We start from the raw sequence: 26,554 nt of genomic DNA, 5'->3' as shown, positions 1-26,554 counted from the left end.
AGCCCTACAGAGACCTACAGATCCCTAAAGAGCCCTACAGAGCCCTACAGATCCCTACAGATCCCTACAGAGCCCTACAGATCCCTTACAGATCCCTACAGAGCCCTACAGATCCCCTACAGATCCCTTACAGAGCCCTACAGATCCCTACAGAGCCCTACAGATCCCTACAGATCCCTACAGATCCATACAGAGCCCTACAGATCCCTTACAGATCCCTACAGATCCCTACAGAGCCCTACAGATCCCTTACAGACCCCTACAGAGCCCTACAGAGCCCTACAGATCCCTTACAGACCCCTACAGAGCCCTACAGAGCCCTACAGATCCCTTACAGAGCCCTACAGATCCCTACAGAGCCCTACAGATCCCTTACAGAGCCCTACAGATCCCCTACAGATCCCTTACAGATCCCTACAGAGCCCTACAGATCCCTACAGATCCCTTTAGAGCCCTACAGATCCCTTACAGAGCCCTACAGATCCCTTTCAGATCCCTACAGATCCCTTACAGATCCCTTTAGAGCCTTTCAGTTCCCTTCAGATCTCCACCTAAAGGGATATATAGAGGCTAACGGTTCTATTCTATTATTCCGTATTGTTTTCTCTTCGGTCTGGTATTATAGACAGAGAGAAAAACACAGGGAAAAAGAAGGAGAGAACGACTGAAAGAAATAATAACATAAAAGTGGAGAACTTCACTCACCAGACGTACGGTACAGGCAAACCTTGGGTCTATAAACAAAACCATCAGTAAACAGACACACACACGAGTGAAGCTATTTGGTCTATAAAAATCCCCATCAGTATCAATGAACCTGTATTTGTATAGCACATTTCTTACAGAGAATGCATTTCAATAATAAAAGATAAACACACCAAACTAAAAATAACACTGTTGAATATCATGACTAGAGTCAAGGACCCTTGGTTGTTATGACAGCAGCTGTAACGACATATTATACCTCTCCTTTAATCCAAACAGACACAGGGTCGGACAGCCTCGCTGCACAGATCAATGTTAACAATGTGTTCAAGGCAGATGGCAGAAAGAAATCAGTCCTACTTGAGAATAGGTGTTACATCACCATCGCCTCTCCTCCCCACACCTGGACAATGAAATGATTCTTACGTTGTATTACTATCCTGAACAAAAATATAGATGCAACATGCAGAAGTTTTTATTGAGTTTGTATTTGTATTTATTATGGATCCACATTAGTTCCTGCCAAGGCAGCAGCTACTCTTCCTGGGGTTTATTATGGATCCACATTAGTTCCTGCCAAGACAGCGGCTACTCTTCCTGGGGTTTATTATGGATCCTCATTAGTTCCTGCCAAGGCAGCAGCTACTCTTCCTGGGGTTTATTCTGGATCCCCATTAGTTCCTGCCAAGGCAGCAGCTACTCTTCCTGGGGTTTATTATGGATCCCCATTAGTTCCTGCCAAGGCAGCAGCTACTCTTCCTGGGGTTTATTATGGATCCCCATTAGTTCCTGCCAAGACAGCAGCTTCTCTTCCTGGGGTTTATTATGGATCCCCATTAGTTCCTGCCAAGGCAGCAGCTACTCTTCCTGGGGTTTATTATGGATCCCCATTAGTTCCTGCCAAGGCAGCAGCTACTCTTCCTGGGGTTTATTATGGATCCCATTAGTTCCTGCCAAGGCAGCAGCTACTCTTCCTGGGGTTTATTATGGATCCACATTAGTTCCTGCCAAGGCAGCAGCTACTCTTCCTGGGGTTTATTATGGTTCCCCATTAGTTCCTGCCAAGGCAGCAGCTACTCTTCCTGGGGTCCAGCAACATTAAATCAGTTTTATACCATTTAAAATATTACATGACACTTTGATGTGGAATAGAGTTCCATGTCTTTTATTTATTTTACCTTTATTTAACTAGGCAAGTCCGTTTTGCTCTGATATGCACTGCCAACTTTGTGACCTTATATAGACAGGTGTGTGTCTTTCCAAATCATGTCCAATCAATTGACTTTACCACAGGTGGACTCCAATCAAGTTGTAGAAACATCTCAAGGATGGTCAATGGAAACAGGATGAACCTGAGCTCAATTTTGAGTCTCATAGCAAAAGGTCTGAATACTTATGTAAATTAGGTCTTTCTATTTTTAAATTTTAATACATTTGCAAAAATCTATAAAAACCTGTTTTCCCTTTGCCTTTGTGGGGTATTGTGTGTAGATTTATGAGGATTTTTATTTATTTAATCCATTTTAGAATAAGGCTGTAATGTAACAAATGTGTAAAAAGTCAAGTGGTCGGAATACTTTCCAAATGCACTGTACATTATCAAGCATTTCACACGTTGTCCTGATACTGACTGTTAACACTTGGTGGTCTATAGCAGCTTCCCACCAGAATGGGCTTTAGGTGAGGCAGATGAACCTGTAGCCATATTACTTCAACAGTATTTAACATGAGATCCTCTGTAATCTTTACAGGAATGTGTTTCTGAATATAAACAGCAACACCTCCACCATTGGCATTTCTGTATTTTCTGTAGATTTTATAACCTTGTATTACTACCACTGTATCAACAAAGGTATTATCTAAGTGAGTTTTATAGATTGCAAAAATATGAATGTCATCTGTTAATAGTAAATTATTAATTTCATGAGCCTTGTTTCTTAAGCTAGATATGTTAACATAGGCTATTTTTTACACTTTTCTTGGATTCTTGTTTGTTTTTCATGCTTTACTGTGACGCTTAGCAGAGGTAGACATGCTCGGGTTATTTATGTTAGTGCAGGGTGAGCTGCACACAGTGGACTTCCTGCTAGCGCACACCACCTCAGCGCTAACAGTATAACTCTGGTTCATGATTACTGAATACAATAGCTGTAGGATCAGCAGAGGCATTCAGGACAGTAAGAGGGACATAAATTACAGTTCATATAAGGAAATAAGAAAATTGAAATAATTTCATTAGACCCTAATCTATGGATTTCACATAACTGGGGATACAGATATGCATCTCTTGGTCACAAAAAAAAGGTAGGGGCATGGATCAGAAAACCTGTATCTGGTGTATCTGGTGTGACCACCATTTGTCTCATGCAGCGTGACACATCTCCTTCACATAGAGTTGATCAGGCTGTTGATTGTGGCCTGTGGAATGTTGTCCCACTCTTCAATGGCTGTGCCAAGTTGCTGGATATTGGCGGGAACTGGAACTGGTTGTGAGGCCGGTTGGACGTACTGCCAATTTCTTTAAAACAACGTTGGAGGTGGCTTATGGTAGAGAAATTAACATTCAATTCTCTGGCAACAGCTCTGGTTGACATTCCTGCAGTCAGCATGCCAATTGCACGCTCCCTCAAAACTTGAGACATCTATGGCATTGTGTTGTGTGACAAAACGGCACATTTTGGAGGGGACATTTATTGTCCCCAGCACAAGGATTCTTGATATGCCACACCTGTCAGGTGGATGGATTATCTTGAAAAAGGAGAAATGCTCACTAAAAGGGATGTAAACAAAGAGAGAGAATAAGCTTTTCGTGTTTATGGAACATTTCTGGGATCTTTTATTTCAGCTCATGAAACATGGGACCAACACTTTACATGTTGTGTTTATATTTTTGTTCAGTGTAGTAGATAAATAAATATATAAACTAAAATAAGACACTACACATAAATAGGGACAAATAGGCAGGATCAGACTGGAAAGACAGGTTTTCATATCAACACCCTCAGCCCTCTATGTCTATGATCGGCAGGATCAGACTGGATAGACAGGTTTTACTATCAACACCCCCAGCCCTCTCTGTCTATGATCGGCAGGATCAGACTGGATAGACATATTTTCCTATCAACACCCTCACCCCTCTATGTCTATAATCGGCAGGATCAGACTGGGAAGACACGAGTTAATAGATATGTAAATACTGTAAATTATATTAATGTCGTCATTTTGTATTTTCCTTGATTGAAATGCAGTCCAGGTTCAAGCCTCATGAATAATGCATTATGATACAGTTATGTTGCTGTTATAATTAGGGATCAAAATATCGGTCAATTTTGCTGCCAACTAGCTGACCCTCATTAACCGATTAACACAATGCTTACATTTTTTTCCAAACAGTAAAATGGCGTGACCAACAGAAAGAAAACATCAGAGATCTATATTTAACGACGAGATACTAACAATGGTAGTCATCCTGAGGCTGGAAGGCAGGCGACATGGAAACGCATTGGGCTTGTTTCGGGACAGATTTCTGTGTGAGTGAAACCTCCTCTTCGCCCTCTTCCTCTTTGATACTATGCATGCTTACAAGGACAGGATATTTTTCATGAAGAGCTTAATGTGCACATGAAACAATAGCAGGCCCATCACCGTACAGTCAAAAGACTATAGTCCATTATTGAACATGTATGTCCTTTAATTAAGAAGCGAATAAAAAGGTACTTCAAACATTTTGCAAAAAATGCAATTAGCTGGAAAACATGGTTGTAAACTTGAATGGGAGAAGCTGTGACAGAGGCGAACATCTCCATTAGAAACTTAGAAAAGAGGAGGAATCTAACAGCAACAACTAGGGTGTGTTGCTGATATCACTAGGGTGTGTTGCTGATATCACTAGGGTGTGTTGCTGATATCACTAGGGTGTGTTGCTGATATCACTAGGATGTGTTGCTGATATCACTAGGATGTGTTGCTGATATCACTAGGGTGTGTTGCTGATATCACTAGGGTGTGTTGCTGATATCACTAGGGTGTGTTGCTGATATCACTAGGGTGTGTTGCTGATATCACTAGGGTGTGTTGCTGATATCACTAGGATGTGTTGCTGATATCACTAGGGTGTGTTGCTGATATCACTAGGATGTGTTGCTGATATCACTAGGGTGTGTTGCTGATATCACTAGGGTGTGTTGCTGATATCACTAGGATGTGTTGCTGATATCACTAGGATGTGTTGCTGATATCACTAGGATGTGTTGCTGATATCACTAGGGTGTGTTGCTGATATCACTAGGGTGTGTTGCTGATATCACTAGGGTGTGTTGCTGATATCACTAGGATGTGTTGCTGATATCACTAGGATGTGTTGCTGATATCACTAGGGTGCGCTGCTGATATCACTAGGGTGTGTTGCTGATATCACTAGGGTGCGTTGCTGATATCACTAGGGTGTGTTGCTGATATCACTTGGGTGTGTTGCTGATATCACTAGGGTGCGTTGCTGATATCACCTAGGGTGTGTTGCTGATATCACTTGGGTGTGTTGCTGATATCACTAGGGTGTGTTGCTGATATCACTAGGGTGTGTTGCTGATATCACTTGGGTGTGTTGCTGATATCACTAGGATGCGTTGCTGATATCACCTAGGGTGTGTTGCTGATATCACCTAGGGTGTGTTGCTGATATCACTTGGGTGTGTTGCTGATATCACCTAGGGTGTGTTGCTGATATCACTAGGGTGTGTTGCTGATATCACTAGGGTGTGTTGCTGATATCACTAGGATGTGTTGCTGATATCACTTGGGTGTGTTGCTGATATCACTAGGGTGTGTTGCTGATATCACTTGGGTGTGTTGCTGATATCACTAGGGTGTGTTGCTGATATCACCTAGGGTGTGTTGCTGATATCACCTAGGGTGTGTTGCTGATATCACTTGGGTGTGTTGCTGATATCACTAGGATGTGTTGCTGATATCACTAGGGTGTGTGGTGCTGATATCACTAGGATGTGTTGCTGATATCACTAGGGTGTGTTGCTGATATCACTAGGGTGCGTTGCTGATATCACTAGGGTGCATTGCTGATATCACTAGGGTGCGTTGCTGATATCACTAGGGTGTGTTGCTGATATCACTAGGGTGTGTTGCTGATATCACTAGGATGTGTTGCTGATATCACTAGGGTGTGTTGCTGATATCACTAGGATGTGTTGCTGATATCACTAGGGTGTGTTGCTAATATGACTAGGATTGTTCCTTTGGTTTCTGGACAACGAAAGAAAGTTGATATGAAAACCAATAGAACAGGAGAGAAATACTGGTTTAAATGACATATGAGGAAGTCTTTATAAAATTACGGCCTCTACGTTGAAACAACTTTGAAACAAGGTAAGACATGCCTCAGTATTTGAAGTAAAGCTTTCAGACAATTCTTGCCTCAAATGGTGGGTGACGTGCTGATAGCCTGCCTACCGTTTCTGTATTTTATATTGAACCTTTATTTAACTAGTCAGTTAAGAACAAATTATTATTTACAACGACAGCCTACACTGGGCCAAACCCGGACGACGCTGGGCCAATTGTGCACCGCCCTATGGAACTCCCAATCATGGCCCGGTTGTGAACCAGCCTGGATTTCGAACCAGGGTGTCTGTAGTGACGCCTCTAGCACTGAGATACAGTGCATTAGACTACTGCGCCACTCTTGACTATAGCCTATGCATGACAAATGGGAGGAGCCCATTATTGTCCGATACCGATACAGCGGTAAACCATGTCAGCATAGGCTTATTATGATAATAATGTCTTATTATCCCCTCATAATGATCAGCTCTCTGGATGGATGGTACAGATGAGACCACAGAGATAGAGATGGAGATATAGACAGAGAGACAGAGAGAGAGACAGAGAGAGAGAGAGAGAGAGAGAGAGAGAGAAGGAGAGAAGGAGAGAAGGAGAGAGAGAGAAGGAGAGACAGAAAAAGAGAGAGAGAGAGAGAGAGAGAGAGAGAGAGAGAGAGAGAGAGAAGGAGAGACAGAGAAAGAGAGAGAGAGAGAGAGACAGAAAGAGAGAGAGAAGGAGAGACAGAGAAAGAGAGAGAGAGAGAGACACAGAGAGAGAGAGGGAGAGAGAGAGAGAGAGATTGGACATACCAATTAAGATCTGGCTAAAAATACTTGAATCAGTTATAGAACCCATTGCCCTCTATGGTTGTGAGGTCTGGGGTCCACTCATACCCGCAAATGATCAGCAACACTGCTAACCAAACAACGGTCTCTGGCAACACTGCTAACCAAACAACGGTCTCTGACAACACTGCTAACCAAACAACGGTCTCTGACAACACTGCTAACCAAACAACGGTCTCTGACAACACTGCTAACCAAACAACGGTCTCTGACGACACTGCTAACCAAACAACGGTCTCTGGCAACACTGCTAACCAAACAACGGTCTCTGACGACACTGCTAACCAAACAACGGTCTCTGGCAACACTGCTAACCAAACAACGGTCTCTGGCGACACTGCTAACCAAACAACGGTCTCTGGCAACACTGCTAACCAAACAACGGTCTCTGGCGACACTGCTAACCAAACAACGGTCTCTGGCAACACTGCTAACCAAACAACGGTCTCTGGCGACACTGCTAACCAAACAACGGTCTCTGGCCACACTGCTAACCAAACAACGGTCTCTGGCGACACTGCTAACCAAACAACGGTCTCTGACAACACTGCTAACCAAACAACGGTCTCTGGCCACACTGCTAACCAAACAACGGTCTCTGACAACACTGCTAACCAAACAACGGTCTCTGACAACACTGCTAACCAAACAACGGTCTCTGACAACACTGCTAACCAAACAACGGTCTCTGGCAACACTGCTAACCAAACAACGGTCTCTGGTGACACTGCTAACCAAACAACGGTCTCTGACAACACTGCTAACCAAACAACGGTCTCTGACAACACTGCTAACCAAACAACGGTCTCTGACAACACTGCTAACCAAACAACGGTCTCTGGCAACACTGCTAACCAAACAACGGTCTCTGACGACACTGCTAACCAAACAACGGTCTCTGACAACACTGCTAACCAAACAACGGTCTCTGGCAACACTGCTAACCAAACAACGGTCTCTGACAACACTGCTAACCAAACAACGGTCTCTGGCGACACTGCTAACCAAACAACGGTCTCTGACAACACTGCTAACCAAACAACGGTCTCTGACGACACTGCTAACCAAACAACGGTCTCTGGCCACACTGCTAACCAAACAACGGTCTCTGACAACACTGCTAACCAAACAACGGTCTCTGGCAACACTGCTAACCAAACAACGGTCTCTGGCTGACGCACAGTTAAAGGATAACTACGCCCAACATCTATTGATGTGATTAAAGAAGTGTTGTAAACTTACAACATACTATTTTGTTGTTTTTCTATCAGAAAAGTGTGATTTCCAAAAACCTGAAAAAACTGGTAAAAACTGAAACCTGCAAAAACTAAATTGAGAAACTTAACGCAAAAAAAACTGAAAATATTTTATAGGGTCCAACAACCGATGAGAGTAAGACCTTTAAACAGGTTTACATTCACAAGCGTGCCAGGGCCATACAGATGACCAGGACGCGTACTCAGAGCATGAGCTGACCGGCTGGAAAGTGTCTTCACTGACTACAGCATTCAACAACACAACACATCCGCCATGCTGACCCTTAACACGGGGTCCATAAAGGCACGTCAAATCAAATCAAAATGTATTTGTCACGTACGCCGAATACAAGAGGTGTATACCTTACAGTGAAATGCTTACTTACAGGCTTTAACCAATAGTGCAAAAAAAGGTATTAGGTGAACAATAGGTAAGTAAAGAAATAAAAACAACAGTAAAAAGACAGGCTATATACAGTAGCGAGCCTATAAATGTAGCGAGTGTGCTTAGTCCCCTTCCTGTTCACCCACAATTGGATTGACGCGCACCATTCCAACACCATCATTGAGTTTGCCAACGACACGACGGTGGTAGGCCTGATAAACGACAACGATGAGACAGCCTATAGGGAGGAGGTCAGAGACCTGGCAGTGTGGTGCCAGAACAACAACCTATCCTTCAACGTCAGAAAGACAAAGGAGCTGAATGTGGATTACAGGAAACAGGGGGGGTTTGAGCACGCCCCCATTCATGGCTGGAAAGCTTCAAGTTCCTCGGTACAGACGTCACTAAGGATCTATCATGTTTATTGTTTTTCACTTGCCATGGCAATGGAAACATTCTATGTGTTTCCCTATAAAGCCCCTTTGAATTGAATTGGAGGAAAAAGAGAGAGAGCGATAGCAACAGTATCCAAACGCATGGTTACCAAGACAACGCTTACCCTGATGGCAGCAATAGGGTACTACCTATAAGGCCCCGTTACAGTTTGTTTGTGTATGTGTGTGTGTGTGTGTGTGTGTGTGTGTGTGTGTGTGTGTGTGTGTGTGTGTGTGTGTGCTGAAATTCTGGTCAGACATTATTTGGATATTCCGGATTCTGTAGACGCTCTATCTGTTGATAAGCAACTGCTTGCTAAGGGTTAGGGTAAGGGATACGCTTAGGGTTTTGTATTTGTATTTTATTTATAAAGGATCCCCATTAGTTCCTGCCAAGGCAGCAGCTACTCTTCCTGGGGTTTATTATGGATCCCCATTAGTTCCTCCCAAGGCAGCAGCTACTCTTCCTGGCGTTTATTATGGATCCCCATTAGTTCCTGCCAAGGCAGCAGCTACTCTTCCTGGGGTTTATTATGGATCCCCATTAGTTCCTGCCAAGGCAGTAGCTACTCTTCCTGGGGTTTATTATGGATCCCCATTAGTTCCTGCCAAGGCAGCAGCTACTCTTCCTGGGGTTTATTATGGATCCCCATTAGTTCCTGCCAAGGAAGCAGCTACTCTTCCTGGGGTTTATTATGGATCACCATTAGTTCCTGCCAAGGCAGTAGCTACTCTTCCTGGGGTTTATTATGGATCCCCATTAGTTCCTGCCAAGGCAGCAGCTACTCTTCCTGGGGTTTATTATGGATCCCCATTAGTTCCTGCCAAGCCAGCAGCTACTCTTCCTGGGGTTTATTATGGATCCCCATTAGTTCCTGCCAAGGCAGCAGCTACTCTTCCTGGGGTTTATTATGGATCCCCATTAGTTCCTGCCAAGGCAGTAGCTACTCTTCCTGGGGTTTATTATGGATCCCCATTAGTTCCTGCCAAGGCAGCAGCTACTCTTCCTGGGGTTTATTATGGATCCCCATTAGTTCCTGCCAAGCCAGCAGCTACTCTTCCTGGGGTTTATTATGGATCCCCATTAGTTCCTGCCAAGGCAGCAGCTACTCTTCCTGGGGTTTATTATGGATCCCCATTAGTTCCTGACAAGGCAGCAGCTTCTCTTCCTGGGGTTTATTATGGATCCCCATTAGTTCCTGCCAAGGCAGCAGCTACTCTTCCTGGGGTTTATTATGGATCCCCATTAGTTCCTGCCAAGGCAGCAGCTTCTCTTCCTGGGGTTTATTATGGATCCTCATTAGTTCCTGCCAAGGCAGCAGCTACTCTTCCTGGGTTTTTTTTATGGATCCCCATTAGTTCCTGCCAAGGCAGCAGCTACTCTTCCTGGGGTTTATTATGGATCCCCATTAGTTCCTGTCAAGGCAGTAGCTACTCTTCCTGGGGTTTATTATGGATCCCCATTAGTTCCTGCCAAGGCAGCAGCTACTCTTCCTGGGGTTTATTATGGATCCCCATTAGTTCCTGCCAAGGCAGTAACTACTCTTCCTGGGGTTTATTATGGATCCCCATTAGTTCCTGCCAAGGCAGCAGCTACTCTTCCTGGGGTTTATTATGGATCCTCATTAGTTCCTGTCAAGGCAGCAGCTACTCGTCCTGGGGTTTATTATGGATCCCCATTAGTTCCTGCCAAGGCAGCAGCTACTCTTCCTGGGGTTTATTATGGATCCTCATTAGTTCCTGCCAAGGCAGCAGCTACTCTTCCTGGGGTTTATTATGGATCCCCATTAGTTCCTGTCAAGGCAGCAGCTACTCTTCCTGGGGTTTATTATGGATCCACATTAGTTCCTGCCAAGGCAGCAGCTACTCTTCCTGGGGTTTATTATGGTTCCCCATTAGTTCCTGCCAAGGCAGCAGCTACTCTTCCTGGGGTTTATTATGGATCCCCATTAGTTCCTGCCAAGGCAGCAGCTACTCTTCTTGGGGTTTATTATGGTTCCCCATTAGTTCCTGTCAAGGCAGCAGCTACTCTTCCTGGGGTCCAGCAACATTAAATCAGTTTTATACCATTTAAAATCTTACATGACACTGTGATGTGAAATAGAGTTCCATGTCTTTTATTTATTTTACCTTTATTTAACTAGGCAAGTCAGTTAAGAACAAACTATTATTTACAATTTACGGGAACAGGGGCTGGGGTAAAAAAAAAATATATATATATATATATATATATATAGGACAAAACACACATCACGACAAGAGAGACAACACTACATAAAGAGAGACCTAAGACAACAACATAGCAAGGCAGCAACACATGACACAGTATGGTACCAGCACAACATGGTAGCAACACAAAACTTGGTACAAACATTATCGGGCACAGACAACAGCACAAAGGGCAAGACAGTAGAGAAAAAATGATTCACACAAAGCAGCCAAAACTGTCAGTAAAAGTGTCCATGACTGAGTCTTTGAATGAAGAGATACATCTGTCCAGTTGGAGAAGTCATGGCTCTATGTAGTACTGTACTCCTCCTATAGTCTGTTCTGGACTTGTGGACTGTGAAGAGACCTCTGGTGACATGTCTTGTGGGTTATGGATGGGTGTCCTAGTTGTTGTGTATTTGTAGTTTAAACAGTCACCTCAGTGCATTCAGCATCTCAATACTTCTTACAAATACAAGTAGTGATGAAGTCAATCTCTCCTCCACTTTTGAGCCATGAGAGATTGAGATGCATATTATTAATGTTAGCTCTCTGTGTACATTTAAGGGACAGCAGTACTGCCCTGCTCTGAGGGTTAGGGCTACGGTTAGGGCTACGGTTAGGGCTATGGTTAGGGCTATGGCTACGGTTAGGGCTACGGTTAGGGTTACGGTTAGGGCTACGGTTAGGGCTATGGCTACGGTTAGGGTTACGGTTAGGGCTACGGTTAGGGCTATGGCTACGGTTAGGGTTATGGTTAGGGCTACGGTTAGGGCTATGGCTACGGTTAGGGTTACGGTTAGGGCTACGGTTAGGGCTATGGCTACGGTTAGGGTTATGGTTAGGGCTACGGTTAGGGCTATGGCTACGGTTAGGGCTATGGCTACGGTTAGGGCTATGGCTACGGTTAGGGCTACGGTTAGGGCTATGGCTACGGTTAGGGCTACGGTTAGGGCTACGGTTAGGGCTATGGTTAGGGCTATGGCTACGGTTAGGGTTACGGTTAGGGCTACGGTTAGGGCTATGGCTACGGTTAGGGCTACGGTTAGGGTTACGGTTAGGGCTACGGTTAGGGCTATGGCTACGGTTAGGGTTACGGTTAGGGCTACGGTTAGGGCTACGGTTAGGGCTACGGTTAGGGCTATGGCTACGGTTAGGGCTATGGCTACGGTTAGGGCTACGGTTAGGGTTACGGTTACCGCTACGGTTAGGGCTACGGCTACGGTTAGGGTTACGGTTAGGGCTATGGCTACGGTTAGGGTTACGATTAGGGCTACGGTTAGGGCTACGGTTAGGGCTATGGCTACGGTTAGGGCTATGGCTACGGTTAGGGTTACGGTTAGGGCTACGGTTAGGGCTACGGTTAGGGCTACGGTTAGGGCTATGGCTACGGTTAGGGTTAGGGTTACGGTTAGGGCTACGGTTAGGGTTACGGTTAGGGCTACGGTTAGGGCTACGGTTAGGGCTACGGTTAGGGCTAGGGCTACGGTTAGGGCTACGGTTAGGGCTACGGTTAGGGCTACGGTTAGGGCTATGGCTACGGTTAGGGCTATGGCTACGGTTAGGGTTACGGTTAGGGCTACGGTTAGGGCTATGGCTACGGTTAGGGTTACGGTTAGGGCTACGGTTAGGGCTAGGGCTATGGTTAGGGTTACGGTTAGGGCTATGGCTACGGTTAGGGCTATGGCTACGGTTAGGGCTACGGTTAGGGCTATGGCTACGGTTAGGGCTACGGTTAGGGCTACGGTTAGGGCTATGGTTAGGGCTATGGCTACGGTTAGGGCTACGGTTAGGGCTAACCGTAACCATAACCGTAACCCTAATCAAGGCAAAGGGTAGAATCTGAAGAATCTCAAATATAAAATATATTTTGAATTGTTTAACACTTTTTTGGTTAGTTACTCCATGATTCCATATGTGTTATTTCATAGTTTTGATGTCTTCACTATTATTCTAAAATTTAGAAAATAGTAAAAAAATAATGAAAAACCCTGGAATGAGTAGGTTTGTCCAAACTTTCGATTGGTACTGTATATACAAAAATATATATATTATAATATCGTCTTTGTATCTCAAAATCATTGTAATGTGATTAACCTTAAAAATGTTAATGAAAATGATTTAAATCTAAAAGATCAAATTCAACCAGAGAATGCCCTTAGATCAGGGTAACAGGCTGCAGTTGATTCATTCCCACGGTGAATGATTCATTCCCACGCTATGAAACCACACACTATTGCAGAGACTTTGATATTACCAACCGCAGTTGATATGGTGAAAACAATGTGTTGGGAAGCAGAAGCACAGAAACTCACATCAATACCTTTGTCAGATAACAATGTGAAACGAAGAATTGATGCTATTGTTAGCATTCAACAGGGAAACTCTGACTGAACGACTGAAAAACTCCCCAGTTTATGCTCTCCTAACGGAGAATAGCTGTGAGTGCTGTTTATGCTCTCCAAGTGGAGGTTAGCTGTGAGGGCTGTTTATGCTCTCCAAGTGGAGGTTAGCTGTGAGGGCTATTTATGCTCTCCAAGTGGAGGTTAGCTGTGAGGGCTGTTTATGCTCTCCAAGTGGAGGTTAGCTGTGAGGGCTGTTTATGCTCTCCAAGTGGAGGTTAGCTGTGAGGGCTGTTGATGCTCTCCAAGTGGAGGTTAGATGTGAGGACTGTTTATGCTCTCCAAGTGGAGGTTAGCTGTGAGGGCTGTTTATGCTCTCCAAGTGGAGGTTAGCTGTGAGGGCTGTTTATGCTCTCCAAGTGGAGGTTAGCTGTGAGGGCTGTTTATGCTCTCCAAGTGGAGGTTAGCTGTGAGGGCTGTTTATGCTCTCCAAGTGGAGGTTAGCTGTGAGGGCTGAGATGCGTTGACTTTTGTTGCTCCACGTCGGGGGATGTTATTCACGAGGACATGTTGTTCTGTCTCACGATTACCGAGCATGAAACGTCACATGGGATGTTCAGTGTGCTATGTGGCTGTATTGATGAAAAACAGATTCCATGGGATCAAATGGTTGGCTGTTGTACAGATGGGGCTCCATCTATGGTGGGACGGAGGGCAGGCCTCTACACTCTAGTTATGACTGTGTCTCCCTCTGCTACTCTGAGATATACCGCGGCAGGTAACTTCCATTGTAAACTACATCAAACCACATCCATTGTGCTCACGCCTGTTCACAAAACAATGTGGAGATATGCAATCAGAGCACGACAATGCTCTATTTCATACCAAGGCTTGGTGGTTATCGACGGCGTGGAAAGAATTTCTGCATTGAGAGAGGAAGCGTTGTCATTCACAATGGATATTAAAAAAAACAGACTTTGTTAATAACTTTCTGTGAAATGAACATAAAATGTGTCTCCTTGCCGATGTAACAGACATATCTGGGAAACTGAACGAACTGAACGCAAGCATGCAGGGGAAATACAAAAAACATTCTACAGATCAGGGATCGAATTAGTGGATTCAGAGGATTTTCTTTTTAAAAAGCGAACCATGCCTCTTCCCTCGGCTGTGCATGTTTCTAACAGAAAACCGCATCAGTAAGAGTCCCACAGGAGTGACGACTGCTCACCTCCAACGCTTGGAAGAGCACTTAGGGACCTACTTCCCTATACGTTTAACTGTGATCCTTACTCAGTTGACATGCCGGTAAGTGAAATCGAACAACTGATCGAACTGTCATGTGGCCGAATGCATTCCCGGGTCACTACGGAGGAGTTTTGGTTCCTGACTTGAAGGTAATACCCGGCCGTCTTCCTCTGAGTATTAACTCGGAACTGGGAACTCGGAAAATCTCAGACTTCAGTGCGTTCAAGATAGGTGAGAACTCTGAACAAAACAAGCCCCGACTGGGAAAAATAGTTTTCAACGGTCATCCAACTCAGAATTCCAACTCAGGAACTCTGGCCTCTTTCTAGAGCTCCATCTTTCTAGAGCTCCATCTTTCTAGAGCTCCATCTTTCTAGAGCTCCAACTTTCTAGAGCTCCATCTTTCTAGAGCTCCATCTTTCTAGAGCTCCAACTTTCTAGAGCTCCATATTTCTAGAGCTCCATCTTTCTAGAGCTCCATCTTTCTAGAGCTCCAACTTTCTAGAGCTCCATCTTTCTAGAGCTCCATCTTTCTAGAGCTCCATCTTTCTAGAGCTCCAACTTTCTAGGGCTCCATCTTTCTAGAGCTCCAACTTTCTAGAGCTCCATCTTTCTAGAGCTCCAACTTTCTGACCTGAAGATCACTGACGTCATGATTTCACCTCGTATCTTTCAGAGTTCCCAGTTGTCGTGAAAGCACCATTAGTGCTCTCGTCTGCATTAAAACCAAATATCGATCCAGGTTGGATGTGACTGCAGAGATGAGCTGCACGCTGTCAAACCCCCCCCCCCCGACTTTGAGCAAACCCATCTCATTAGTGGTGGTGAGGTAAGAGACATTATGAGGTAAGAGACATTATGAGGTAAGAGACATTATGAGGTAAGAGACATTATGAGGTAAGAGACATTATGAGGTAAGAGACATTATGAGGTCGGAGACATTATGAGGTAAGAGACATTATGAAGTAAGCGACATTATGAGGTAAGAGACATTATGAGGTAAGAGACATTATGAGGTAAGAGACATTATGAGGTAAGAGACATTATGAGGTAAGAGACATTATGAGGTCGGAGACATTATGTCAGACTCATTTGAAATTGACTGTCATAGACCCACATTAAAAGTATGTGATGGTGAGTTGAGAAGACAATCAGAAATACTGGCATCTGTTTTTTCATTGACTGCCATAGACCCACATTAAAAAAAGTTAACATTGGCTCTTAACTACATTTTTACATGGTTGGGGTCGCGAGGATTTTCAGATATCAAAACGTGGTCGTAGGCCCAAAAAGTTTAGGAACCCCTGGATTATGGGAATAATTTAGAGTGTGAAACAGGTGGAACAGCACCAATCATTTCCCTGCCTAAATCCACACCCTAACCCTGGAACTAGTTAAGCTAAGCTAACTAAAGCATTCAAACTAAGGCATTGAGGTAAGGCTAACTGTGACAACCTAGCCATTACCCTGGCCCAGGGATAAGATAAGCTAACTAAAGCATTCAAACTAATGCACTGAGCTATATGAAGGGTAACTTTATCAGCATTTGTTGACAGGGGGAAAAGCCACAATTCAACCAAATCACCTGTGTCCTATTTGCTTTTACTCATTCTGATTATTATGTTAGGAAAAACAAACAAACACCTATTCTATAAGGCAGTGTTTCTATCCCTCCATCCATCCTGGGGCCATATTAATAAGGTTGTGGTGTGCTGCGGTCTCCTTCATCCATCCTTCCAACCCTCCATCTGCCCATCTATCCTTCCATCAATACTCGTGTGGTGTGTGAATCCCTCTCTGCGGTTCTCCACTGAACGACCTGGCTGAATAATAGAGTAGCTATCCCAGCCACAGAGGACTGTGTTGGGCCAACAAACCACTGCCACCGTCCCGACCCTGGCTCTCAGACCACCAGCTCTTTCAATTAAGGCTATAGTATTTCAGATTCAGACACTACTGCCCGCCAAGGACAATGGATGATGGGGATATGGAGAGAGGCTGGAGGATTGGTCTGTCTGTCTGTCTGTCTGTCTGTCTGTCTGTCTGTCTGTCTGTCTGTCTGTCTGTCTGTCTGTCTGTCTGTCTGTCTGTCTGTCTGTCTGTCTGCCTGCCTGCCTGCCTGCCTGCCTGCCTGCCTGCCTGCCTGCCTGCCTGCCTGCCTGCCTGCCTGCCTGCCTGCCTGTCTGTCTGTCTGTCTGTCTGTCTGTCTCTCTCTCTCTCTCTCTCTCTCTCTCTCTCTCTCTCATGTTACACATTAATACTGATCTAAGCCCCAGTTTTGCTTTTCTCCCTATCCACCTATCATCTATCACCTATCATTTATCCATCTTTCATCTATCCATCTATCCAGTACCCTGCCGCTCTGCCTGCCTCTCTGCCTCTCTGGCTGGCTGCCTCTCTGGCTGACGCTCTGCCTCTCTGGCTGGCTGTCTGTCGCTCTGCCTCTCTGCCTCTCTGGCTGGCTGCCTCTCTGCCTCTCTGGCTGGCTGCCTCTCTGACACTGCAGCATCCTCCTCCTCCCCCACCCCTCATTCTCTCATCCCCCGCTCCTCTCCTCCACTACCTGCTTTTAAATGCATGACGCTGTCCACTTGCATGCTGCCTGCAGGCCAGACCATCTCTCTTCCTCCTCTTTCTTTTCTCCTCTCCTTACCATCGCCTTATCATCTCCTTACCATCTCCTTATCATCTCCTTACCATCTCCTTATCATCTCCTTACCATCTCCTTACCATCTCCTTATCATCTCCTTACCATCTCCTTATCATCTCCTTACCATCTCCCTACCATCTCCTTACCATCTCCTTACCATCTCCTTACCATCTCCTTATCATCTCCCTACCATCTCCTTACCATCTCCTTACCATCTCCTTATCATCTCCTTACCATCTCCTTATCATCTCCTTACCATCTCCTTACCATCTCCTTACCATCTCCTTACCATCTCCCTACCATCTCCTTACCATCTCCTTATCATCTCCTTATCATCTCCTTACCATCTCCTTACCATCTCCTTACCATCTCCCTACCATCTCCTTACCATCTCCTTACCATCTCCTTATCATCTCCCTACCATCTCCTTACCATCTCCTTACCATCTCCTTATCATCTCCTTACCATCTCCTTACCATCTCCTTACCATCTCCTTATCATCTCCTTATCATCTCCTTATCATCTCCTTACCATCTCCTTACCATCTCCTTATCATCTCCTTATCATCTCCTTACCATCTCCTTACCATCTCCTTACCATCTCCTTATCATCTCCTTATCATCTCCTTATCATCTCCTTACCATCTCCTTATCCCTTTACAGGCTATGGTAAATGGTCAAATGAATTGTGCAGGATGCAGCAGCATCCGATAGACGTAACCTATTAGTACGTCGGTTTGAGGTTGAGGATGAAATCTTCACCTCCTATATCTGACAGAAAAGAGGGATGAGAAGGAGGGGATTAGAGGAGGAAGAGGAGGGAGCAGAGTAGGTCAAGGTGAGCCAGCGAAAGCATCAACCCTCCTCAAGTCAATAATAACTACAAGATTTGGACCCTGCTACACAAACATCACAGCATCACACAGGGATAGAAACGGGTTTGGGCTATTCACCCAAACTGTCCCACAATTAGCGAATAGAAATACGCTAATGATTTAACTTATCATAAGCATTTAGCCTTTTTGCCTTATCATAGGAATTTAGCATTTAACATTTAACCTGATCTATATAAAACCATGGTGATGAGATATATAGGCCTAGGCCCCTTCCAAAACAGATCACAATGTGTAACGCTAGCCTAAGCACCTTAGTATAGAAACTATAGAGGGTTTGATTCTAGCATAGCAGAAGAAAAACATCCCCTTGACACACACACACACACACACACACACACACACACACACGCCATATCCCTAGACTATAAAGCATTAGTGCATCTGTGATGTGCATTAAAAACAGGTCTGTTTCATAACAAAAGTCCCCATTTGTTAATCCGCAGCCAGGTTTAAATTCCCCCTCCTATACTCACTAGACCAAAGCTCTCTAGGTGACGTTCAGACATAACGATAGGGTATTAGGCTAAAGGCAGGCATCTTCGATAGTTTAGCACATAGCTAAACTACAAAGAAACAGGAGAACCTAGCCTATGGGATTGGCATATGCCTATATATATAGAATATATATTTAAAAAAAATTAAAAAGGCACCAAATCTCTTATTCAAAACAAAGTATAGCTTAAAGGCTAATTATTTCTGAGACACTCATAGGCTAGCTGTAGGCTACATATGGCGACAACAATGCACAGCACAATGCCTTTGTTCCATCCGGTGGTAAACAACGCAGACGCTGCAGCCTGCACAGAATTCTGGCCCGGAAACAATATACAATTAACGCTTTTCTTTCCACTGCTGGCGAGGAATATGTAGCACTGTTCCAACACAACGAGTGCCGAGCAAGGTGCAGAAACAATGTAACGATTTGGCGTGTGTGTGTGTGTGTGTGTGTGTGTGTGTGTTGCAGCCTAACAAATTCACTAGCTGCTGATGTATCACGTTGGGGTCAAGTGAATGGCTACATGTTTTTATTTGTGGTCCAAAACGGGACACACACACACACACACACACACACACACACACACCAATCTCGACCACTGAGCGAAGGTATTCCGGTCACATATTTCCGAGTGTCGCCACAGCTATAAATGAATAGCCTAGCCTTAATGTATAAACTATAGAGCCTTAATGGCCGAATAACTGTTACCCTCCGATCCGTAGCGAGGGTCATTACATCCCTTGGTTTAGCTTCAAGACTTTACAAATCACATCCCTTTTACCCTCTGTCTCGCTCTCTCTCTCTCTCTCTCTCTCTCTCTCTCCAGCTTTTATAATCATCTAGTTCCCCATAACCCTTATTATCTCCACTGCATGACAGAAAAAAACCCTAATCCTTCCACTGAGCAAACATATGACATCATCCTGCAAGCCTTAGCCACCACAACATGGATGGATGGATGGATGGATGGATGGATGGGGGAAAGTAGCTAAAAGCAGCGTCGTAAATAAAAGAGGAGCTTTCTGCTGCTACACATAACAGCGGTAGGTTAGAGGACTGTGCTACAGCAGCGCAACACAGTGCAGTGATTCTAGCTATGTGCTAATGCTAGGCTATAGGACTGGGTTCATAGCGGCGATGCTACCCTAGGCTACAATTGCGCTTTCTACTTACCAGGTTGAGAACCGTTTCGACGATGTCCCGGTTGCTAACCTCGCCAACCTGAATGAGGCCGACCAGTACGGCGAATTTCATTTGGATATTCCTGATCGGCACGGCGGGGTTGATCACCCCGGCCGGGAGCACCATGGAGCCGGATCCAGAGACCATCCTGTCCCCGATGGGAGCAGAGCCAGCGCCCGTAACGACCTGGGGCTGGCCGGGGCCCGGGGGATGAGCGGCTCGGTCTGGATCCGACAGTGGAGGTGCAGAAACCGGCTTCTCGCTCGACATTTCCTCTTTGGACACTGGAGAGGACGGAGAGAGGAGCGGCCGCTGGGGTCTCTCTCTCTCTCACACACACACACACACACACACACACCTGCTCTCAACAGTCAGTCCTTCTGCTGCATCAAATAGACTACGGAGAGGCCGGGGGAAAAGGGGGGAATATTAAGGAATATTAAAAAGAAAGGGTAAATGATCCTCTCCTGTTCTTCGAATCGCACCCTATTCTCCCGATGGTGCGAAAGAACGCATCAATAAAAGACAAGTTATCTTGACGCTCGGCAGAATGGTACCCTGTTGGTCGTATCGCCTCCCGTGTCTCTCTGGCAGGCTGCAGTCGTCGTCAGTACGCCATGTTGACGCCCCCTGTCTGCGGCACTGCGCGCCGGACACGCCTGCGCACTGGGAGATCAGCGGGAGTCGCTGGAGCGCATCTACATAGCCCACATCAGCAACCTTTCAGTTTACACAGCTCGTTATAACGCCTACGTGACAAATGTCTCAAACACCGTTATAATGCCTCATTACATGTGTAATAACATGTCAAATGTAGGCATATGTAGGACAGGATGGGTAGGCCTAACTAAAGCTAATATGATTTACTATAGGTCTATTTTACATATATTTATAGTACATTAGATTATTATGTCTCAAGACAGTTTCGTCCTTGGAAACAAAATGTTGGCTAAATTAACAAAAGCTGTCATAAATAGCTAAACATGTTTGAGAGCTTTCTTGACAATGTTATGACAGTCGTAATCACACTTGGAAATATTGACTGCAGGCCAAATAAAACTTGAAATAACTGTGAAACAGAAGGGAAGCTCATTTAAGATCCACCACGGTGCATTATTACAGTAGCATGACTGTCTATGTTAACAGCAAATTATATTTTTATTTTTTATTTTAATCAGGGAGTCATACTGAGACCAAGGTCTATTTTATAGATGCGCTCTGAATTACAGAATTGACAGAAAATACAAATTTCAAAATATAAAAACAAATTCAAGCAGAAAAAAAGAAATAGTCATAAAAAAACAATCACAATCCTCAGTTATAAGGTCTTTAATCAGCTTTCTGAACTGACCGAGAGACACCAGAACACAATCCTCAGTTATAAGGTCTTTAATCAGCTTTCTGAACTGACCGAGAGACACCAGAACACAATCCTCAGTTATAAGGTCTTTAATCAGCTTTCTGAACTGACCGAGAGACACCAGAACACAATCCTCAGTTATAAGGTCTTTAATCAGCTTTCTGAACTGACCGAGAGACACCAGAACACAATCCTCAGTTATAAGGTCTTTAATCAGCTTTCTGAACTGACCGAGAGACACCAGAACACAATCCTCAGTTATAAGGTCTTTAATCAGCTTTCTGAACTGACCGAGAGACACCAGAACACAATCCTCAGTTATAAGGTCTTTAATCAGCTTTCTGAACTGACCGAGAGACACCAGAACACAATCCTCAGTTATAAGGTCTTTAATCAGCTTTCTGAACTGACCGAGAGACACCAGAACATCACATCTAAGAACGTATTGTTCCACAAATAAGGTGTTTGAAAACTAAACAGTGATATATTTAACTCCGTAGAGACCAGAGGAATTCCCAGAGTTAACCAGCATTGAGACTGGGTGTGGTAACTCATAAGTATAAAGTTTAGTTATGATGTTAGTGGGACTTTTTCTAAAAGGGCTTTATAAATAAAAACATAGCAATGAATCAACGTCAAAGAGGAGCAGCCATCTTCCTGGTAGAGAATACAGTGATAAGTACTGAAAATATCAGCTGTGATAAAGAGCAGTGTGCTATGATCAACTGCATGTAACGGCGATAATGAGGTGGCAGCTACGTTCATATACAGTAGATGACGTCGCCATAGTCTAGGACCGATAGGAGGAACGTCGACTGAATAATCTGCTTTCTACTACACTGAACAAAAATAGAAACGCAACACGCAACAATTTCTACGATTTTACTGAGTTACAGTTCATATAAGGAAATCAGTCAATTGAAATACATTCATTAGGCCCTAATCTATGGATTTCACATGACTGGGAATACAGATATGCATCTGTTGGTCACAGATACCTTAAAAAATATATACAGGGGCGTGGATCAGAAAACCAGTCAGTATCTGGTGTGACCACCATTTGCCTCATGCAGCGTGACACATCTCCTTCACATGGAGTTGATCAGGCTGTTGATTGTGGCCTGTGGAATGTTGTCCCACTCCTCTTCAATGGCTGTGTGAAGTTTCTGGATATTGGCGGGAACTGGAACACGCTGTCGTACACGTCGATCCAGAGCATCCCAAACATGCTCAATGGGATACATATCTGGTGAGTATGCAGGCCATGGAAGAACTGGGACATTTTCAGCTTCCAGGAATTGTGGACAGATCCTTGTCACATGGGGCTGTGTATTATCAAGCTGAAACATGAGGTGATGGTGGTGGATGAATGGCACAACAATGGACCTCAGGATCTCATCACGGTATCTCTGTGCATTCAAAATGCCATAAAAATGTTTTAATTGTATTTGTTGTCCACAGCTTATGCCTGCCCATACCATAACCCCACCGCCACCATGGGGCACTCTGTTCACAATGTTGACATCAGCAAACCACTTGCCCACACAACGCCATACAAGCTGTCTGCCATCTGCCCGATACTGTTGAAACCAGGATTCATCAGTGAAGAGCACACTTCTCCCAGCGTGCCAATGGCCATCGAAGGTGAGCATATGGTGGCTGAAGTCGGTTACGATGCTAAACTGGAATCAGGTCAAGACGAGCATGAAGATGAGGTTCCCTGAGACGGTTTCTGACAGTTTGTGCAGAAATTCTTCGGTTGTGCAAACCCACAGTTTCATGAGCTGTCCCAGTGGCTGTTCTCAGACAATCCAACAGGTGAAGAAGCCGGATGTGGAGGTCCTGGGCTGTCGTGGTTACACGGGGTCAACGGTTGTGAGGCCGGTTGAACATACTGCCAAATTCCCTAAAACAATGTTGGAGGCGGCTTATGGTAGATAAATTGATATTACATTTTCTGGCAACAGCTCTGGTGGACATTCCTGCAGTCAACATGCCAATTGCACACTCCCTCAAAACATGAGACATCTGTGGCATTGTGCTGTGTGACAAAACTGCACTTTATAGAGTGGCCTTATATTGTCCCCAGCACAAGGTGCACCTGTGTAATGATCATGCTGTTTAATCAGCTTCTTGATATGCCACACCTGTCAGGTGGATGGATGATCTAGGTAAAGGAGAAATGCTCACTAACAGGGATGTAAACAAATGTGTGAACAAATATTTAGAGAAATAATATTTTTGTGCTTATGGAACATTTCTGGGATGTTTTAACTCAGCTCATGAAACATGTGTCATGACGTTGGCCTGTGGGTAAGGTTTATGACCCCCCCCCCCCCCCCCCATAAATACCTTTCTCCCTTCCCCTCTCTGAAATCTACTGAAGGACTTGAATAGCCTGTGTTAAATATAGAGAGTCTGGGAACATCAAACAAATGGGGAAAGGTACCACATATTTTGTTAATAAAACCAGTTGGAAATATGCTTGGGAACGTAATGAGTATGTATGTCAGTTCGGTTGTCATCTGAGACATTATGACTGATGACAGGACGACATAAACTGTATCTGAGAAAGTATACGCCCTCTAGTTATCAGAGTCACATGGAATTGTTATGCAATTGAAATGTTTGATATTGAAAATGTTTGTTAGGAGATGAAATGTAATTTTAGCTTCAGAATGAGAGATTTGGGTTTTCATAAGGAAAGTGCCCTGCTCGATCAGTGGCCCAACCCTGTGAAGAGACAGGGGTTATAAACGATGAAACACCTCCCTCCCCCTCTCCACTATATAATCCTTTGACGAAAAGATAACCACGTTGTTCCAGTATGGGAGGTCTGCAGCCTCTACGTTAGAAGGACACACATGTCAAGTACAGAACTAAGCCAACCTCGGCGTGAGCTCTGGTATGAACTGGTATGAACTTTGAGCTTATTCACTACAGAAGTGCTACTTCCTAGCCGTTGAGTTAGCAGCGGCCGCTGCTAACGTGGGTTAGGAAAGGACGGACGACGGATCCAGTCTAACAACCAGACGAAGATACCACCACGTATCCAATGGACCACCATTGACATTCTTCCGAAAACAGGGAGATCTGTTGGCCAACCCGGTCAGCATCTACGACCAATCTACCGAAGCGCAGCTCAGAGTAAATATTTATTGCATTTTCCTTTTCCAAATGGGCGGTAATTTAGAATGCATAAGATAATGTATTTACGATAGCATAGCTGCTGTTTCTGTGTTCCTAAATCTTCCCGCTCTTTCATTCAAGCCCAACCCCCTTTCCTTTGTGTAACTAGCTTTCATACAGGTTCAGTCCACCAGGACGTTTTCTGTATGACATCATTGTATTCTGTGTATTTGTAATTCTGTGTGATTAGTTAGGTATTTAGTAAATAAATAATTAAACCCAATTTTGTATTGCTGATTCAACTTGTTAGCCAGGGTTCGTGAAGATAGCCAAGAATTTACAACTTTCATTATGAGACTGAAAATAAGACAAGGGTTAATATTGACTGCTATCGAGGTAAAATATTACAAAGTATTTTAAGAGTTTATTCGGAAGATAACAGCTCTATAAACGTTCTTCCGTGGTGCCCTGACTTTCTAGTTAATTACATTTACATGATTAGCTTAATCAGGTAATATTAATTACAGAGAAATCATTTTATAAGTTAGCATGTCATATCACTTAATCCGGCATAGCCAAAGACACGACACATGGGACCAATACTTTACATGTTGCGTTTATATTTTTGTTCAGTATATTTAGCGAAAGGCATGACTTGTTTCTATAGAAGAAGCCCATTTTTTACTCTCAGCTTCTTAACTTATCAATATGCTTTTTAAAAGGCAGCTTTTCATCAGATGCCTCAAACACAATCAATATGGACACCATCCAAAGTGCATAAGCTTAAATCATCAGAGTTATTTTGATGAATTATTAAAAAAAATATATATTTAACCAGGTAGGCTAGTTGAGAACAAGTTCTCATTTACAACTGCGACCTGGCCAAGATAAAGCAAAGCAGTGTGACACAGACAACAACACAGAGTTACACATGGATTAAACAATAAACAAGCCAATAACACAAGCAAGTCAATGACACAGTAGAAAAAAAGGGAATCTATATACAGTGTGTGCAAAAGGCATGAGGAGGTAGGCAATAAATAGGCCATAGGAGCGAATAATTACAATTTAGCAGATTAACACTGGAGTGATAAATGAGCATATGATGATGTGCAAGTAGAAATACTGGTGTGCAAAAGAGCAGAAAAGTAAATAAAATAAAAACAGTATGGGGATGAGGTAGGTAGATTGGGTGGGCTATTTACAGATGGACTATGTACAGCTGCAGCGATCGTTTAGCTGCTCAGATAGCTGATGTTTAAAGTTGGTGAGGGAAATTCTAGAGAACAACATATACTACCGAGCATTCAGAAAGTATTCAGACCCCTTGACTTTTTCCCAATCTTGTTACTTTACAGCCTTATTTTATAATTTAATAAATTATTTTTTCCCTCATCAATCTACACACAATACCCCATAATGACATCACAATACCCCATAATGACATCACAATACCCCATAATGACATCACAATACCCCATAATGACAAAGCAAAAACAGGTTTTTAGACAGTTTTGCACATTTATAAACAAACAAACAACTGAAATATAACATTTCCATAAGTATTCAGACCCTTTACTCAGTACTTTGTTGAAGCAACTTTGGCAGCGATTACAGCCTCGAGTCTTCTTTGGTATGACGCTACAAGTTTGGCAAACATGTATTTTGGGAGTTTCTCCAATTCTGCTCTGCAGATCCTCTCAAGGTCAGTCAGGTTGGATGGGGAGCGTTGCTGCACAGCTATTTTCAGGTATCTCCAGAGATAGTTCGATCGGGTTCAAGTCCGGGCTCTAGCTGGGCCACTCAAGGACATTCAGAGACTTGTCACAAAGCCACTCCTGCGTTGTCTTGGCTGTGTGCTTAGGGTCATTGTCCTGTTGGCAGGTGAACTTTTTGTAAGTCGCTCTGGATAAGAGCGTCTGCTAAATGACTTAAATGTAAATGTAAATGTATGAACCTTCACCCCAGTCTGAGGTCCTGAGCGCTCTGGAGCAGGTTTTCATCAAGCATCTCTCTGTACTTTGCTCCATTCATCTTTCCCTTAAGCCTGACTTGTCTCCCAGTCCTTGCTGCTGAAAAACA

At 44.1% G+C, this 26,554-nt stretch overlaps 1 protein-coding gene across 1 annotated transcript in view; it reads right to left on the bottom strand.

Annotated features, from left to right (window-relative positions):
• nbeaa (neurobeachin a) overlaps nucleotides 1–20,985 on the bottom strand; it is a 327,572-nt gene extending 306,587 nt beyond the window's left edge. Inside the window, 1 exon segment of the mRNA XM_082958305.1 lies at nucleotides 19,975–20,985. Within this exon segment, the coding sequence (XP_082814431.1) occupies nucleotides 19,975–20,253 (279 nt within the window). The 5' untranslated portion in view covers nucleotides 20,254–20,985.
• Between the last annotated feature and the right edge of the window lie 5,569 nt (nucleotides 20,986–26,554).

The sequence above is a fragment of the Salmo salar genome, chromosome 11, assembly GCF_965601325.2.
Source record: "Salmo salar chromosome 11, fSalSal1, whole genome shotgun sequence".
Taxonomy (NCBI): Eukaryota; Metazoa; Chordata; class Actinopteri; order Salmoniformes; family Salmonidae; genus Salmo; species Salmo salar.
The sequence above is the reverse complement of the archived record's forward strand: the minus strand, read 5'-3'. Positions and strand labels throughout refer to the sequence as shown.